The following is an 18,898-nucleotide window of genomic DNA, read 5'->3' on the forward strand; positions in this document are numbered from 1 at the left end:
AGAAACTGGAAGTTATTGTATACGAACATGGATAGCAAGTTACAAGCAGTGAAAATGTTTCAAGTCCGTTTAATAGCAACTAGCGGAGAAGCTGTAGACAAAAAAAAAAAAGTTGAAAGAATTTATCTGGGAAGGAAGAGGGCAAGAGTAGAGTGGAGTAAGCTGATCCTTCCAACAAAAGGAGGTAGTTTAGAATTACCCAATTTGAAGAGATACTTTATGTATGGGAGCCTTAACTGTATAGCTCTAAACAGAAGCAGAGAGCTATAATTTAAAATTGAAAGGTATGATGAAATGGGGGAAAATTCAAGAAATATTTTAGATGCAGATCCTTAACAGCTGCCATTCCAATTCAGATGGATGGGGGTCTCATTTATAAAGTAGCACAAAGTATTCCAAGAACGAAGCCAACATGAAAATGGATATTTTCCTGTGAAGGATGACCAATTACAGGTCTAGAGACTAGTCAAGAGGGGGCTGGAATTTACTGGAGAAAAATGGCAAAAGGAACCAAGGTATTGGGAGCAAATAAACTGGAGAGAGAAAAGTAACAGATTGGGAAGAGGCTAAGAAAATATTTGGACTGCAGCCTGCATTCCCTATAAAGGATTGCTACAGTATATGCAAAGAGAAAAGGACAGGGGAGTCTTAAGTAAAAGGCCAGCTCTGGTACAGTTTTTAGTTAAATCTAGAACAGAAGACTGCAGATTTAAGAAACAGAATTAATAGGGCACATAACTACAGGAGTCAGAAAAGGTTAGAAAAGATTGGAAGACAGACCGGATAAGTAATTATTCGCAAGGAAATAATGGGAGGACATACTGCTCCCAAGTATGCAACGAAGTCTGCAATATTTAGGTTTTTTTTTTTTTTTGCACAGGCATTTTTATACTCCAAGCAGACAGATAATTTTTCCTCGGGTAGGATCTTTCATCATATTCATCCATCCATCCTTTGTTGATTGGGCTAGTCCAGCTAGGCTAGTGACCTCTTCAGCAGAGACCTATGGTGGAAAGGGAACCATTGCCAGGGCATTGGGGGAACTTCCTTTACTCTTTTGACAAGTGCCTAAAGAGCCTTTACATCCATTGGAGTTACCAACTCGGGTTGATGGGGGTCTCAGTTTAATATTTCATCTGAAGAACAGTACACTCAAGAGTGCAGCACTTCCCCTTATGCTGCGTTACAGTGCCAGTATTGAATTACTCCATGTATCTAGGACAGTAAAAAAACCCACTGCCGTCTGATCTTTCAGCACCACAGACAAGTGTGATACCTGTTGCGCATCTTAAAAGGGGTAGGACACTGGCTGGGAATTTAACCCAGGTCACTAGTGTGGGAGACAAGAATTCTACCACTGAACTACCAATGCAAATCTAAAAGGATCACTCGTTTGCTACAAAAACACTTTCCTTAATGGCAGCCATTATGGACTAATTTTCTCCAACTTGCAGAAACCTCCAACTATGGGATGTAGGGGGTACAGCAACTACATAAAAAGCTTGCCCAACAGTTTTTCTGTATGTCATATGCCTTTACACATCAAGCTGCTGATTTGCCCCACTTTGAGTGAGTAACTTCATTGATGCCCATATGATCAGAGATGCATCCAGATATCTCCACTTTGATCATATGGGCATCAATGAAGTTACTCACTCAGAGATGCATCCAGATATCTAGGTTATCTACTAGGTAAAGCAGTAATGAGGAAGTCTGGAAAGGTCCAAGCAAAAAATTGGCAAATTTTGCTCGCACAACCATATGAATATTAAAACCAGTAATACTCTGTGCTTGCCTTGCACTAAATGTTTTGCAAAGTATTATTTTCACAAACACAGAACTTATAAATGTTCCAATACTTCACAATTTTTCCAACTGAAGGTACAATAACACAGTAGACAGAAGTTACTAAAAATTAAACAGCTAACATCTACATGTTGCTGGTTGGAAATTGGTAGAGTATCTGGGGCCTACAACAGCTGGGTATTTAACTCTTCACTATATAAAATGCCTGAAACTGGTAGAACATGTTTCTGAAATATGCTGGACAAGGAGGAAAAAAAAAAAGCGAGAAAGATGCCCGAGAACAAGAAAAGAGCAGATATTAAGTTCAGGTTATAAAAAGATAACCCCTACAGGCCTGTACTACCAATTACAAGTACTACCAACTATACAGGCCTGTACTACCAACTATATACAGCTAGCTAATGTGGGATCACTGGATAGCCAAGACGGACTACCTGAGACTGAAACAAGAACAAGTTGAGAAATACTTATATATTTTTTGAATACTGAGACGTGGCTGCATGACAATATAAAGGACAGGTCAGTAATAGAGAATCTTACACTTTTTCATGCAGAAAGAAAACATACACTTGTGTGGAAAGGCCACAGGAGGTGGAGTCTGCATCTATGTTAAAAAAAGATGGTGCAGCAACTGTGAAATCATACCATCACACTGCTGCTTAAGAGTTTGCCCATTAAATATACACCATTTTACTTGCTCAGGCAGCTGAATAGGGTCAGTGTAACAGTGGTGTACATGCAAAGCAAATATCCTGACTTTGTACACTTGGCAGCTGGTGACTACCATCAGTATGTGGACATTATTACAAGGGGTGATAATATCCTGGACAGTGTACAACTTCCAGAGATAGGAAACTCGGACCATTATACCATCTTGCTACAGACAGCTTACACACCTGCAATGGTTAGAGAGAAAGCCTCAGGGTATGGCCCGACTTGAGCTATGGAGGTCCTCCAAGACCGCTTTGAAAGAACCAATTGGGATATGTTCAAGGAGGCAGCCACAGTGAATTAGCATCTGAACATTGATGAATACACTGAGGTAGTGATGGTATACATTTCAAACTGTGCTGATCGTGACAAACCTTAAGAGTATCACTATTAGAGCTCACCCCCAAGGTATACAAGCATCTGAAAGAGAGAGAAATGCAGCTTACAGGGCTAAGGACAAAAGCAGCACTAAGTGTAGCAAGAGGTAATCCGAGGAGGGGTATAAAAGGAGGCGGAGTACAGCAGAAAGGTACACTGAAAAGACAGAGACTATGGCAAGACATAACAGGAGATCAGACTACAAAAATCAGGTCAGTAGTGCAAGGACATCGAATTCCTTGTCAGATCATCTTTGGTAGATTTGAGGAAAGAAACAGGTTGGCACTAAAGCTGCCCACTGATGAGAAAAATGCAGTACTCTGCCTCAGCACAGAGGGGGTAAGAAGAGAACCAAGGAGAGTGAACCTCAGGAAGGCTGCTGGCTCAGTCAACATATTAGGCAAGGTGTTAAAAGGCTATGCTGATCAACTACGCACAGTGCTCTAGGAAATATTTAAACACCTCTCTTGCCATGGCAAGAGTGCTCTCATGCTACATGGAAACTACCATCACCTCACTATCTAAGAAAACACTCCATCCAGCCCCTCCGACATCCACAGTTATTGTTTTGAACAGCTGATCAAAAGCATCTTTCATCTGATTTTGACCCTCTGCAGTTTGCATACAGACCTAACTGATCCACAGCTGATGCCATATCAGTAGCACTACAGATCTCCCTTGAGCATTTAGAGGACAAAGACAACTATGTGAGGATACTGAAGACTTCAGCTCTGCCTTCAATACTGTGGTACCAATGCAACTGACAGAAAAACTGGCACATTTAGGAGTCAGTAAAACATCTCTAACTGGATCCTGGACTTCCTAATTGAGACACCAGAGGGTGTGTTCAGGTAAGAACACATCAAACTGCATCACAAACACCACCAGGGTTCCACAGGGACATGTTCTCAGCCCACTGTTCACCATCCTGACCCATGACTGCTACACCAAGCACAAGTCCAACCATACCAAGTTTGCAGAGGACACCTCAGTCGTGATGCTCATCACAAAGATGAAAGGGTGTACAGAGAGAGATGGCATCTCTAATAAGTTGGTGCGAGGGAACAACTCTGACCTGAATGTTGGCAAGACCAATATCAACTTCAGGAAAAGGAGGACAAACCACCCAGTGCTCAGGAGTGTGGAGGGAGCTCCTAGTTTTACACAGCCAACTGGTCAAGAAAGCACACCTCCACTTTTTAAAGCTGAAAAATAGATATTCCTCCTCCTCATATTCTCTCCATCTATAGAGGTGCAATAGAGAGCATCCTCACCTGCAACTTCACGGTGTGATTTGGAAGCTACAGTTAGAGAGGAAGGCACTACAGGAGTGTGTTGAGGGTTGCAGAGAAGGTAACACGTTCCAGTCTTCCATCGATACAACTTTATTCTGAAAGATTCATCTGAAAGGCCACCAAAATAATACAGTAACACGCATCCTGCGCATGGACATATCACAGCATCTGCTACAGGACTACAAGATTCAGTAACAGTTTCTACCCTACAGGGATTAGGCTTCTGAACTCTAGCACTAGTCCCAGGAGTCACACTTACTTATGCAATATACTTACATATATTCCAAGTAAGTGCAATATTTATTGTATCCAGTAAGTATTTAACTCACTCAAGTCCAATATTAGACAAATAACTTGGGCATTTCAATCTGTAGTGTGTTTTGTTTTACTTTAAATAGGGTAGTTAATTTAACTAAAGGGAAGGTGTTCTTTTCGTATACGAGTGTTGGTAAACGACTCTGCTTTTTCTTGCATGTATTGGGAGTAGTACTGTATTAGTTATGTTTATTCCTCTACTTGTGTTTCACTTTCCTTTGTAATCTCAAGATTTGAGCTGATGCACAAAATTTTGTTTAGGCTACATGTGTATTTCTAAATATTTTTTGTTATTATACTCAACTTTTTAAAAAAAGCTTGTGTGAATTTAAAATTTGTAAACTAGTTTAAAACTTAAATGTCTAGCAAGTACAATCATGTAATCGGAGAATTTTTCAAAAACTGAAAGGCACTACATATACAAAGTTTAAGCCCCATTTTTAATATCACATACAACTAAGAAATGGCTGCTTCTCTTGTTGTGCATCATACCACTGGAGAGGCTATATGACTTTGGTACAAAACATTGCACACCACTTTACAGCAAAGCAAAGATATGTGGAGTGCAACCCAACCAAAGACCAAAATCACAGCTCAGCTCATTAAGAGCTGCACACTGGTGATGGTTTCCTTGTACAGCATTTCTCTCAGGTGTGTACACACAGCAACAAAGCTTAGTACAATCAGACCACTTAACTTTTCTCCACTAAATGGGACAGGATGACAGTGCTCACAGGTAGTTACACTTCTTGATTTCATTTCAAGCAGCAGAGGACCCTCATTGCTCTCAGCATCCACCCACTGAAAGGCATGCATTTCATTAAGACATTAAGCTAAAGCTCACAGGTAGGCAGCCAAGTCTGACAAATACAAAGACATATTTGCAACAAAGCTTGTCCATTCAAAATAATTTCAGCTGATCAAAGAAAAGTGAATGTACACATGAATACAAAAGCCAAAGAATTTCTTGATATCACTACAACCCTGACTCCTTTACTTGAAATCCGCACTTTCAGTAAACTGAAAGGTATGAAGTTTGGTATTTATAGGCTAATGCCAAGATGAATTGACCTACTACTAAAAAGCAACCATTCCATTTCATGCAGCAGAGAATCTCCCTTTTCCAAAAGCTGCTACAGAAGTTTCTAGGAACTGATCCACTCAGCTGCTTAGTGAAAGGTGTAGTTAAGGCTTGAATGCTACACTGTTAACAGGACAGGCAACACAGAAGAACATATATAAATGGCTCTACCATTTAAATGGCAGCATCCCATGATAAGCTTATAACAAAAAGCTTTTACTGTTGATAAATGCAAGTACTAGCTGTAGTTAGTCTGTACACCAGACGTTTTAAACCAATCCATACGTGGTATTCTGTACTTGATGTTAAATAAAAGAAAAACAGAGCTGCTTCCAGACTGTAAACAGTAAGAGACATGCGAAACAAACTTCAGTCCCTGCCAGAAGTTTTTTTTTTTTTTTTTTGGTGCTGCATGCAACACATTTTTTTTCACAATACAACTGTCAAGATAAACCTTAAAGACTTGAACCCATTACCGGAGCGTAAAAGACAGGATTTGATACCAGTCCTTAACTGAATCTTCAGAATGCATATCTACCCACTGTAGACCACAAGACCTCTACAGCACTGTCATCCTGTTGAAGCTCCTCCTTAACAAAATTAAGAGACTGCAGGAAAAACATCCAGAACATTTAAGCAAAGGACTGGCTCAAACTGCAAATACACCAGATGAGTGTAGTTTCCATGTTCATTTGGTGAACAAAAAGCACAAGGCGATGGGCAGCCAATCTTATAAGTATTTTCATTTGCCAAAAATGTAACAAGCTGACAAGATAAAGAAATGGCAGGTGTTCAGCAAGACTTGCATGACAATCTAAATGAAAATTGGCTAAGGATGAAGCCACAACTACTAGACCAGGCAAGAACTCATCTGCAAGGCCAAGTTCATATCATCCAAGCCATTACTTCCAGAGACCCTTATTTCTGCTTGGTAAAACCTTGTTTTGGGGAGGTCAGGGGTTACAGCCAACTAATAAAGCAAGTTGCTTTACATAAAGGTTTGTCAGTTGTATGACCATCCAGCCAAGCAAGTCCTCCCAAGACACAATTTACAACACAAGCAACACTATTACACCCCCTTCCCTTTATACTCTGCTGAATATCTATTCTGAAATCCTCTCTATCAAATTCAGTCATTTCTAATCCAAATAAGTCTCCTATAACATTGCTATTTTTATTCCAAAACTTCTAACTCCTTTTAGCTGACAGCAAACACAGAACTATGTACACATGGAAGCACATGCTAGAACCAGTGCTCCCACTTACTCAAAATAGCATTGGTCCTTTGTCCTACCAGTATCTTCCTCCTGTGTGTGAAAGAGCTCCATGCTCTCAGCTGATGGATTTTTCACTCTAGCAAGTGAACCAGCTACACTTAAATGAATAAGCCAAACTGGGCACAGTTATACTTGAAGTTCTACAGTCAATGGGGATGCAACCATTTTATAGTGTCACAACGTGATCAGTCGCTTCCCGATAACTGCCTGTATGGGAAAAACAGGTAATAGCTTTACAACTCAAAACTCCATCTCATGTTTTTCATTTTCCAGCCTACTTGCGTTAAAAAAAAAAAAAAAAAAAATTCCCCTTGTCTGCAGCATAAATCAAGAACATTAGACTATACTTCCACCTGTACAAGAACAGAATAAACGTTGCCCTTCTAATTATTGTTCGATTCCTCCTACTAATTTAACAGTTAACAATTCTTACAGAAAACACCTCTTACCTAAACTGTATCTTATGGAAATTTTTCAAATGATTATTTCCAAATGCCACATTACTGATCATTCTCCTCATCTCAATCACCCACAACCAGTCTCTGGTTAGAGTCAGAGATACTCCCTAATTCTTCTAGTTGGTACTGGACTTCTGATACAACCAGAAAACTGAGAAGCGGATTCCCGTTTAGCTTGCTGGCTCAACCTAACCTCCTCAGCCTGTTCTACATCCAAAACAGGTCACGGACCCTATAGGAAAAAATGGTTCTAAAAAAAGACAGCTGGATATAAACTAATCTCGTATCACTTTCTTGACACACCCCCAATTGCCAGGATGGGCTCTCTCTTCTGTCTGGCATACCGCAAATAGTTTCCCCAAACACTGTTGTCCCAATAATTTTTCCTTCTACCACAGCTTTGCCAGCATTTGTTCCTTCTGTTAATAGATTACATCTTTAACATAGGTCTTGGATACTTTCTCACAGCTAGATGTGGATGTCACTCAAAACTTTTTTTTTTTTTTTTTTTTTTTTTTTTAAACAGGAAGTGAGAGAGCTACTTAATCTGATGTTCAGCATGCTGAATTTTACCAACTTTAAAATCAGCACTTTAGGGCCCCGACAGGTACATCACAAACCTCCACAGACCCTTACTTTATTTTATTTATTTGCAATTTGATTACCAGGGGAAGTCCACTAGGCCGAACTGACCCATTTTCAGTGGAGGCCCGGGGAGAAAAGCTCCAAGATGCATTATACAATTTAGATACAAATTATAATTAATATTAAAGATCTTATGTAGAACAGTTACTCATAAATGCATTCAATATCATGCATAGTTAAATTCATTAAGCTTGAAGGTAGGATCACACAGTTTCATTTGAGGAAAACATATGGGTTAGGTGTGGAAACAGTTTACATACAAACGGTTTAAAGAAAATGTAAATACGCTTTACATACACATCAACAGTAGAATGCTATTCACAAAGGTTGGGCTGTGTGAGGGTAGCTGTAGGAGGTGAGAGCTTAGAGAGAATCTATAGAAATTGTTGAGAGCTTAGATAGGCTCATAGGAAGATAACTATTAGAGTTGTAGAGCTTGAGAACCAGAGCGAGAACCCCCTTGGATTAGGTTGGGTGAAGGCAGGTACATTTCCATTTAGTGGACAGGTGTTTGAATAGTTGGGCTTTGAAGTTTTCTGAGTTTGGTATGGTTCTTAGTGTGGAGGGAAGGGAATTTTTTGCCTAGTGACAAATATAGGAGAAGTTGGCCAGCAGGATGTTTAGGTTTATGGATAGTATTCAAGTTCTGATGTTCAGATCAGAGAGCTCTGTTGGGTGTAAAAGGGGAAAGGATGTTAGAGCGGGACATTTTGTTGGGTGAAATACGAGCCTATGTGCAGTAGTGAGTTGGAGATAGTTTAGGAGTTAAAGCCAATTTAGAGACTGTAGGGTTAGGCAGTGATGGGTGGTATTTTTTAGATTTGGAGGCAAATTTCGAGATTTTGTTGTAGCAGTCTTTTGGTTTAGATGCGATAGGAGGATGACAGGTTGGTTAGGAGAGGGGCTCCGTATAATAAGGAAGGAAGAAGGTAAGTTGAGGCCAGAGTTTGCCTGGTAGAGATGGAGAGAAAGCGATTATTCCTATACAGCATACCTAGCTTTTGGTGGGTTTTCTTAATATTTTGTTGAATATGAATATCAAACTTGGTGTTAATCTACAGTAATGCCAAGTAGTTTGGCAGAGGGAACTACTACTATAGGAGAGCTGGTTTGACTATAGACTTTGAAGCTGTTTTTATCGTAGGAGACTGGCTTTGTGGGAGGGAATAGTAGAATCTTTGATTTATTTGCATTGAGAGAGAGGTGGTTTTGGCGCATCCAGTTTTCAGTTGTTGAGAAGCCAGTTTGGGTTTTAGTCAGCAATTCAGAGAGGTTTGAGGCAGAGCAGACCAAAGTTGAATTGTCTGCTTATTGAATGACTTAGCATCATGAATAGCAGTGTGAAAGTTATTGATGAAGATGCTAAAAAGCACTGGCCCAAGGATGGATCCCTGTGGTATGCCAGTTGGGGTAGGCAGGAAGGAAAAGATGGAGTTCTTCCATTTGACTGCCTGTGATCTGTCCAATAGACAGCTGGAGAACCAGGATAAAGCATTATGTGAGAGATTAAGGTTTGAGAGATGACAGAGAAGGTGCTTGTGGGAAACAGTATCAAAGGCTTTAGACAGACCGAGCAAAACAGTAGAAACCAAGTTTCCTGAATCTCGGGCTTGATTGACAATTTCTAGGATATAGTAGAGTGGTTATGCTATGGCCTGGATGGAAGCCATGCTGGGTAGGATGAGAAGATTGTTTTGGGTCAGGATAGGCACAAGTTGGGAGGTGGATGCATTTTTCTAGGATTTTGGAGATTGGTGACAGCAAAGCAATGGGGTGAAAGTTTGAGATGCTGGTATTTTTGCCTCCTTTATGAAGGGGAAGAATATAAGCTGAGCGTCAGAGTTTGGCAACATACGATTCTTTTATGGATCGGTTGATTATGATGCTGACTGGGGAGTGCAATGCCATCAGCAGCACATTTTAAGAAGGAAGAGGGAATATTGTCGGGAGCGTTAGAGCAAGGTTTAAGTTTGGACAAAGTTTTTTATAAAGTTAGTGGAGATGGGTTCGAGTTCAAACAGATGAGGTGAATTAGAAGGGGGCGAGTGCAGAGCAGTTGGGTTATTATTGGGAAATGTCTTGGTGAGGGGTAGTAATAGTGTCTATGAAAAATGAGTTAAATTCAGAGCCTAGTTCGAGATCAGATTTACTTGGGTCAGGACAGGGATTATTCTTGGAGCCTGGATTGAGAAGAGCGTTTGCCAAGTCCCAGAATTTTTGGGGTTTTTTTATTGTTATTGGACAGAAGTTTGATATAGTAGGATTTTTTGTCTTTAGTGATTAGTCGTTTTGCACAGTTGCTGAACGGTTTATATTGGAGCAAGGTATTGTCCAGTTTATTGTTTTGGTAAAGCTTCCATAATTTGTCTCTGTGGTGCAGAATCTGTTTTGTCTCTTTGGATAGCCAAGGAGCAGTTTTAGTTTTTATCCTTTTGTTTCTTAGTGGGGCAAGTGAGTTTAAAGTATCAAGGAAGACAAAGTTGAAGTATTCTATAGCCTTGTCAAAAGAATTTGCCAGTTCATTTGTTTGAAAGTATTTGAGAAAGTAGTTTGGTTGAAGCTACTGAGGTTACGAGTTTGAATGTACTGATGCTGGTGTGGGGAGGAACTAGGAGCGATGCATGAAGGCTGGGAGGTTCTTGCTAAAGATGTCAGGAATTGTGCCAGAATTGGTTATTTTATTTAGATCTGAGACTAGGATCCAATCTATAGTGGATCCGGGAGGGTTTACTTTGTTAGGTTGAGTGCTGGAGAGGATTACTTGAGTGAAGTTATAGAGGTTAATGGATAGGGAGGGAGAGTGGCAATTGATTTTATTCCAGTCAATATTCACATCACCAAGGATACAAGTTTCATAGTTAATTTCAGTAGAGACCCAATAGGAGAATATTTTCAAGTGTAGAGATATTGTTACCAGGTGATATAATATATAGGGCAATGAAGCATATATTTTTATGTTTAGTTTTAGAATTCCAGCAGTTCAGTGTTCTGGAATTGAGGAATTGGAATTTGGAGGGGAACTAAGGTAAGAAGGTTGGATTAGACTAGGGCAGTGCCTCCACTTTTTTTATTTAGTTGGTCATTTGAGACAATGAAATCCTGGGGGCAGAATCTCAAGAGTCCGAGATAAAGGCTTGAGCCAGGTTTCAGACATGGCTAAGCTATCTGGTTGGTTATAGCTTAACCAAGCTTGAAATTTGTGTACTTTGTTGTTTAGACTTTGTGCATTAAAATTGTAAACATCTTTAGGGTGTTGAGATAGGCGGAAGAGAGTAGGGATGAGTGTTAATAAAGGATGTAGGACCAGGGTTAGGATGGATATTACCAGCTTGGACTAGGTTGAAGGAGATAGGTTTTAACCATATTGGTCTGTCAGGCATGCATTTTGGTAGATTGGAGCAGGTGACAGTATCTTGACTTTAGAGAAGAGTTTAGGGTGGAATAGGTGCAGAGGGTTGGACTGAATGAGAGAAGAGGAGAGAGAGTAGATGGGTTTGTATGGTAGTTGTCTTTGTAGGTGATATTGGACAAGCATAGGTGGAATATGAGGTAGCATAGTATAAGGAAAGTAGGAACAGAAAGAGGAGGCTGGGGGACTGGAGGGTGTGATAACTTCAGGAGAGCATGTTGGAGCAAAGAGTGTGATAAGAGTGGTTAGGAAAATAGAGAAGGCTATGAAGAAGAAAGGGTTTAAAAAGTGATGGAGGTATTCTAGCTACTCTTTTTGAGCACTAGAAGAACCTTAGTAGTAAATGTTCCAATACCATTTTTCTTGAAAGTCCCAAGCTGTAAAAAGCTGTAAGATGGGAATCGGATGGACTTTCAGATTTCTTGAGAGCTGCAGTTTGTAGCCTCGAGATACCATTTGCAGCAACCATCTGTATTTTATGCTTTACCAGATTCTTATGCAATGAGAACAGTATTAGTAGCAAGCACCAATTCTAACCCCCCCCTCCTCTTGATCCATAGAAGCCACTGCTGGATTTGCCATGTATTTTTTGTAAAGGAAGTCCAAAACCCTACAGAACCCATCAGGTTTCTTAGAGATGTCTACCAAGAATGGATCTTCTAGAGTGGGGTGGGACTGCCACAGGTTTAAGGGCATCCAGACCTAGTAAAGTAGAACATACATTTTCTTAGAGTTTAATCGCTCTAGAGGGAAGTCAGAAGTGTCTTCATCCTACAGGAGTCTCCAAATTACATTTCCTCTACAAGGAAAGCAAGACATATAGGGTAATCATTGTGTGACTGGTACAAAAGGAGAGGCAAGACACTTTAGCAGGTGAGGTCAATTGTTCTTCCTCATTCTCTGTAGAGTCATTATCCTTCTGATAAGGAGATCCACTGCTCTAGAACAGCCTTAACTGTTTAGGTGGAGATGGAGAACAGCTCACCAATTGCTTAAGGCCCAATCAAATGCAAGCAGCAGGGGAACCCGGCGTCTCACTTGGCACTCCTGAGTGGGGTTATCACCTTTGAGATAAAGGACTAAGGATTAAGTGTTCCACAGATTCACACAAACTAAGGGCATCTTCCCAAAGTAGTTTAGTAGAACCAGAGAGCCACAAGCTGTTAGAATTCCTTTCTCCATGTTTTATCATGGAAACATGATGCAGAAGTCTATTCCAAACTACATACGACAGCTTTTGACTCAAGATGATTTGCAGACATATTTGCCTCAAGAGTGGTTTCACCAGGAGCCTCAGATCTCAGAGGTGAAAGGGTTGGGGGCTGAGAAAGCACCTCATCTCGACCTAAAACATCCCCAAGTGTATCAGGAATATTGGCCATAGTCATTACATCACCCAAGTTTCTTCTTGGCTCTACAAACTAAATTGCTTACATATTTTTAAGGGGGGGGGTGTCCGAGGCCAGGGATAAGCTGGAAGACACCACATCAGGATGAGGTGATCAAGAAAGCCTTCTAAAAAACGGAAGACATTGACAAATTCCTGACATACTTATGGCCCATGTAACTCTCAATATCATGCACTAGGTGGTTATGCCATAAACTACATCAGATGGCATCTGAACCCAAATAATCACGCAGCATTAATCAAATGTCATCAGCAAAACAGAATAAACAATAAAAGAGAAAGAAACCCCCTTCCAGCAGGGTACTTAATGGACTGACAGATGCAGGCCAAACATCCTTCATACATTAAAATGTGGCATAAAAAAAAAAAAAGACTGGCACAGGCAGACATCCACTTCATAAAGGCAATGTCCAGGCATCCTTCAGAGACTCATGTCCACCTGGTCTGCAAGGAAGGTGGAAGGGACAAGTTAAGCTACACATCAGGCCTTTTGCAGGTGAAGTCCCTGTAATAATGGCCACAGCAACAGTAGTTTATACCAAACTAGATCACTTTGTGCCAATGCTTACTAAAGTCCTACACCAACATAGGTGTGCTTTACAAATAGACAGAAGTATGAAATTGCCAACAAGCTTACATCATTGTTTGCTCTGTATTTTGTGCATTTACATAAAACATACCCACCAGAGCCTCTGGTCAGGTCAAAAGTTCTACACAAGCTCTATCTACTACCTTCTCTAAAAACAAAGCTTCATGCATTTAAAACCATGCACACAAGTCAAAGGCTGCAATGTTATCATAAGACAAAATTTACACAGAGCTACCTACTTGCTTTTGGTGTTGTATTCCCTGATTTTGTCCAGGAACAATTTCTGGATGGGATCAAGTTCCTTCGCCTTGTTGAACACTATGGCTGTAAGACCAATGTTTCTACGCAGGTGTACAGAAACAGCATAATGGAAGAGAGAGGACAGTCTAAGCAGGTTCTGTGGAATCATGGTAAAGTTTTAGCAGACACAGCTAAAAGGAGAGAAAAAAAAAAAAAAAAAGTCAGTACAACACACACAGGGCTCATTTACAAATGCCCAAGTCATAACCTAAATCCATTTGCAAATGCCAGAGTCATAACCTAAACACATGCACACTTCTCAGAACAGGAATTTCCAGCCTTCCTAAAATGAACTGCATTTACTTTGAATATAGTGTGTGCATGTATTGGTGAAGTTGCAAAAGGCACAAACTCCTACATTCTAGTGGGACCTTCTCTCCAAGAATAAGTAGTACATAATTGCACACACTGGTTTCTACCCATTGTAACTTTCAGGACTATCTTAACAGGTCCCAGATCAGGTAATCCTTCACCACCAACACGACAATTCTGTTTTTCAAAAAGTCTTGCTCTCAAACATTCTGGTGTCTAGCCAACGTACAGACCAAGTCTACTCTTCCCAGGAGTCCCCCACCCTATTTTAGGCTTCTCTCAGGGTTCTGATTCCAACCCTTCTCCACATTTCATAAAGCTATAAAAAAATCACATGCCCAGTTTTCATTACATGCCTACCCTACCACACAAATGTCTCAGCACTACTACTACAGGTGAGAGAATCAGAGTCGGGTGTGTGTTGGGGGGATGTGGACAAACAGCTGCAACCACCAACGGTGTAATTTGACAACTCAAACGATCAGCCTAATTTGAAAACATGAATTTCAATAACTCTTCATGTGCAAAATGCTTCCTTCAGCCACAGTTCACTGCACTCTTCAAAAACACAAGAATGTGTACGCTAGCAGAAACCCTGAAGACCTGAACAGCCTCATGTTAAGTCATGTCAAGACAGGCTCTAACCCCATTTCTTTTAGACTGCACACTCACTCAACTAGTAAGGGATCAAGCTACTGGGGTATGTCAGAGGTGCACCCTTGGCTTAAACCCAGTTATACCATCAGGAGAACTTGGTTTGTACAAGTCTGATCACAGAGAATGGTCACAAGCTTGCAGTACGCCACAGTCACCTTTAATGTTTGGTGCAAACCTAAATTGCTTGAACATGGAGTGTTGCCTCTCCCTCATTCCATGGATTAAGGAGTCTGAGGACTCTGTTTCAAAGACTTCAAAAAAAAAAAAAAAAGTCCTCCCCACCATAAGAAGCTTAAAAAGTTTCACTCAAAGAAGCCATTGCGTCATCCCATCCCTGGAACCTATTGTTACGGAGGACATTATAGAAGTCTAAAAGCACCCCAGACTACTCTCAGACATAAAAATAGGCAGAGGCCTTTAGAAACTGCAACCTGAGTGGCAATATCATATTACCAAACAAACTGACGTTTATTCCCATGCTATTCTATTTAGAGGCCTAGCATATTCCCAAGTAGTAACAATTTGCTACTTATTGCAGAATGAGTATAGAATTAGACTGTGGCAACAAAGTGTATGCTACCATGCTGGGGCTCAGGGAACTTCAAGCATGCAGCTCATCTGTCCATGTTCCAAATGTACAAGTTTCAGGAGAATGCAGAAATCCAGAACAACATATGAACCTCACAAACACAATGCAAAGGGTTTGATTCTCAACTTTGAAAGGGAAACTGCCCAGATTTAAAACAGCCTACAAGGGGAATAAGCCTTGTACTTGCCTATAAATCAAGACAGACCTTTCATTTGGCAACATCTCCAACAGTTCAGACACTGGCAAAGGGCATCAGGCTATGGTGCATTTCTGCAAAGGACTGTTTGGCAGAAGCTAAGTCCTTGCCTAGGTGCATATATGAGTTATCAGTGCCCCTACTAGGATTACTACAGCAGTACATGCTGTCAAGGGAATCTTAGCAGTCAGAACTGCCTTTTCCCCAGTCACCAGTACGACGACTGTGCATCACTGACTGTGTGTGTGTGTATGTGTGTGTATATATATATATATATATATATATATATATATATATATATATATATATATATATATAAATATATAAATATATAAATATATATAAGAGACGTGCACTGCAAACTGTATAACAAAAATTCTGTAGTTCCTATCTGAAATATTTATTTAAAAACCAAAGTGTGGCTCTCAACCACATTTGAGAGTCAACCCCCCACAGGATTCAACATTTTCATGTTCAGTTATGATCCTGGTAGTACAATCAATTGGATATTTAATCCACATAGCATATAAACCTAAAAGTTTGAAAACTATGCTGTCAGTAGAGCAAATCTTGAGAGCTATAAACTTAGGACGCCAAAGCTGACAATCTAAAGCAATAAATGGTATTGTTACTTTTGTTTGTTTGGAGGGCTAGTTTTGTTACAGAAGGGCAACTTATAAGAACCATCCAGACAGTCTGCAAAATAAACTGCAGCCATCCTGAAAACGTATTAAAGAGAAGAAACCTAGAAGAATAATTAGGCCCCAGAAGTATGCCCCAATTAAAATACATTTTTTTCTTTACCAAGTCTGCAGAAAAAAAGACTAACAATATGGAAAAAAAAAAAAAGAATTGACAAAATTAAAATCGAGTTATAAATGCACTTAAAACTTAATACGGAAAAAATAATTCTAACAAAATGTACTTTAATCTCTTCAGCTAGATAAAATGAAGAACCGTCAATGCCACAGATGCTGAGCAAACAAGCAGAAAATATGAAGAGTAAAATTCTGGAAGTCAAGCACACACTTGAAGAGGTTAATAAACAGGCTTTGTATTACTAACATTCTGAGGAATTTGCCATCCAACTAGTAAACCAATTTCTGCCGATATGCAAGTGTAATTCTTCTCAATGAAGGGGGGGTTGTACACAGTTACACTGCTAATAGGTGAAGGGAGTACTATTGGAAAATAGACTGAACAACAAATCGGAATGGAATTGTTAAAAGGGCAAGACAAGGTGTGGAGGGAGGTACAGCAAGAGTCCAAAATAAGTAGTGTGGCTAAATTTTTGGCCAATGAATAACTGCAAAGGTGCAAAGTATAAAAATATCCAAGCCCTGCAAGCAAATGGTCAGCAAATCAGCAATAAGATGGGTGTAGGAAACAAGATGCATACATTTGCACTAGGGCTTCAGCTGATCCCGATAATAACAGTTGCCATGTGTAACACAAATCACAGGCCCACCACCAATGGCCAAAAGATAAAGGTATGCCTAGGAAGCAACCCTCATACAGATGGCAGTGTCTGAGTAAAACAACCATAAGTACACAGAACTGGACACAAAAACAAGGAACAAAAAATAGTAAACATTAAAACTAGAAGAAAGTCAAAGGGCTGCCAAGAAATTGACATGCCATGGAAGAAGACAACCGAATGGCATTAGCTCGGGAAGGGGAGTCTCTAACAAGCCCAAGACTGCACAAAGAACTTGGAGTAGGCTGCAGAAATTCAGCAACAGGAATCTCCAGGGAAGACATCAGATATGGACTCAAACCTTCAGGAGTCTGGGAGAGCCCTCCAATTTCCAAACCATGGAATAAAGCTGAACTTGTCCTACAGTGGGGAGAAGCACTAACAGTTAACCCTTCAAAGTTTAACAAGTATTCAATGGAAATTGGAGTACAATTTAGATAAGTGTACAAAAGGGGTCAAAAATCACAGGGAATTGGTAGAAGTTAACCTCAGAGACTTTACCAGGATCACCTGAATAAACAGAAGAGTTAGAATGCCTTGGGGGGACAAAGCTCTCATGACACCTGAACAATGCAACATGTGCATCCTGAACTTGGTGTACAAGGACACAGCCTTTAAGAGTGGCTCCTCTGCAAAGCAAACAGTAGATCCAAGTTGGTAGTATTTACATAACCCTATACAATGCATACATGTCTCATATGGTGTAGCACCTGACAATATGAAATTAACAGACAAGTAACTAAATGGTTAAGTGGATTGACCTAAAAGGCCCTTTACAGCCTTGACCAAAGCTCAGAGAGCAACAGAAAATCAAACATACACAGAACTAATAACAGGTGAAAGTTCAATACAGGGTACAAGTTAATTACAAAACTGCAAAGGTTGACAATAAAAGGAAACAAAAGTATTTGGTACCACTGCTAACAGAAATATTGTCATGAAGGTTTTAATTTGAAATATCATCAAAATCTCCAAATATGTGCAGAGGTGTTCCCTTTTACATACTTCAACTTAGTAATTGGAGGTCTGGACAAAGCCAAAAATAATGGGAGTGCGGCAGAGACCCAAAAAAAAAAAAAACGGAAATATTTTAATTACTGCTCTTAAACTGAAAAGTTGATAGAATATCAAATTTTGAACTGGCATGCATTTTCTGAAGAATATGAAGTCTAAATGACAGTTGAGTTTCAATTACTTCAGAGCTCAATGGACTTGCCAGAAACCACAAACTTTATGAGGAGCAGACCAAAAATGCGGCAAAAATCTGGACAGCCTGCGAAAATTGGTTTGCAAGGTACACATTTAACCATTTTGTAAGGCAGTCCCTGTAGAGGTGTAGGCATAAGGCATAGATCAATGCAAGCAAAGCAGCACTGCTTATTACTGTTGGCTTAACCCAATGTAATGGAGTATGTAGAGATCTACACCAGGAAGGCACAAGGCAAAGCCTACCTACAAGTGATGACTGCTACTACCAAATGATGAACTGAAACTTTGATTTACCTTGGAACTTTTTGCAGTCACTAATCTCCCAACAGGTGTTTCCAAGGAAAGAATGCTTTCTCAATGTTCTGAGGAATGAACAGAGAAAACACATTTGTACCTGTAAACAGGATGTGAAAGTGTAAAGAAGCCTTCTGGTCAAAAAGTTTCCCCATGCTTTTTAACTAAATGAAGGAAAGGTGTATGGAAAATACCACCAGTCACTGAACCCTGAAATAGCATGACATGAAAATAAAGGCCATGCAAGGCACATTATTCAAAATTTTACCTTCACTGAAAGAAAATGAGACACTACTGGAAGCAAATTGAGGAATACATGAGACACTACTGGAAGCAAATTGAGGAATACATTTACAATAAGGCAACTCCTTTGCTGTGTTAACAGATGCAACAAATGATCAAAGACAGCATCAGGCACAGGAGCCAAACTAATCTCCTCCTCCACACAAGTCAGGAAGAAAGTCAGAATATACAAAGTCAGGAGGAATGAGT

At 40.0% G+C, this 18,898-nt stretch overlaps 1 protein-coding gene and 1 non-coding gene across 6 annotated transcripts in view; both read right to left on the bottom strand.

Moving 5' to 3' along the window:
• The window catches only part of ATP5PF (ATP synthase peripheral stalk subunit F6), a 108,780-nt gene that overhangs the window by 75,705 nt on the left and 14,177 nt on the right, over nt 1-18,898 (bottom strand). For all 5 annotated transcript variants that reach the window (XM_044071365.1, XM_044071364.1, XM_044071366.1 and 2 more), the window contains exon 2: nt 13,612-13,803. In XM_044071365.1, coding sequence (XP_043927300.1) covers nt 13,612-13,781 — 170 coding nt within the window. In that variant the 5' untranslated portion in view covers nt 13,782-13,803. The remainder of the gene's footprint in view (nt 1-13,611; nt 13,804-18,898) is intronic.
• On the bottom strand, nt 1,302-1,372 carry TRNAG-CCC. The gene has a single exon. It is a non-coding gene; the product is annotated as a tRNA-Gly (tRNA).

Source organism: Protopterus annectens, chromosome 5.part0 (assembly GCF_019279795.1).
Source record: "Protopterus annectens isolate FY-2018-M chromosome 5.part0, PAN1.0, whole genome shotgun sequence".
Lineage (NCBI taxonomy): Eukaryota > Metazoa > Chordata > Ceratodontiformes > Protopteridae > Protopterus > Protopterus annectens.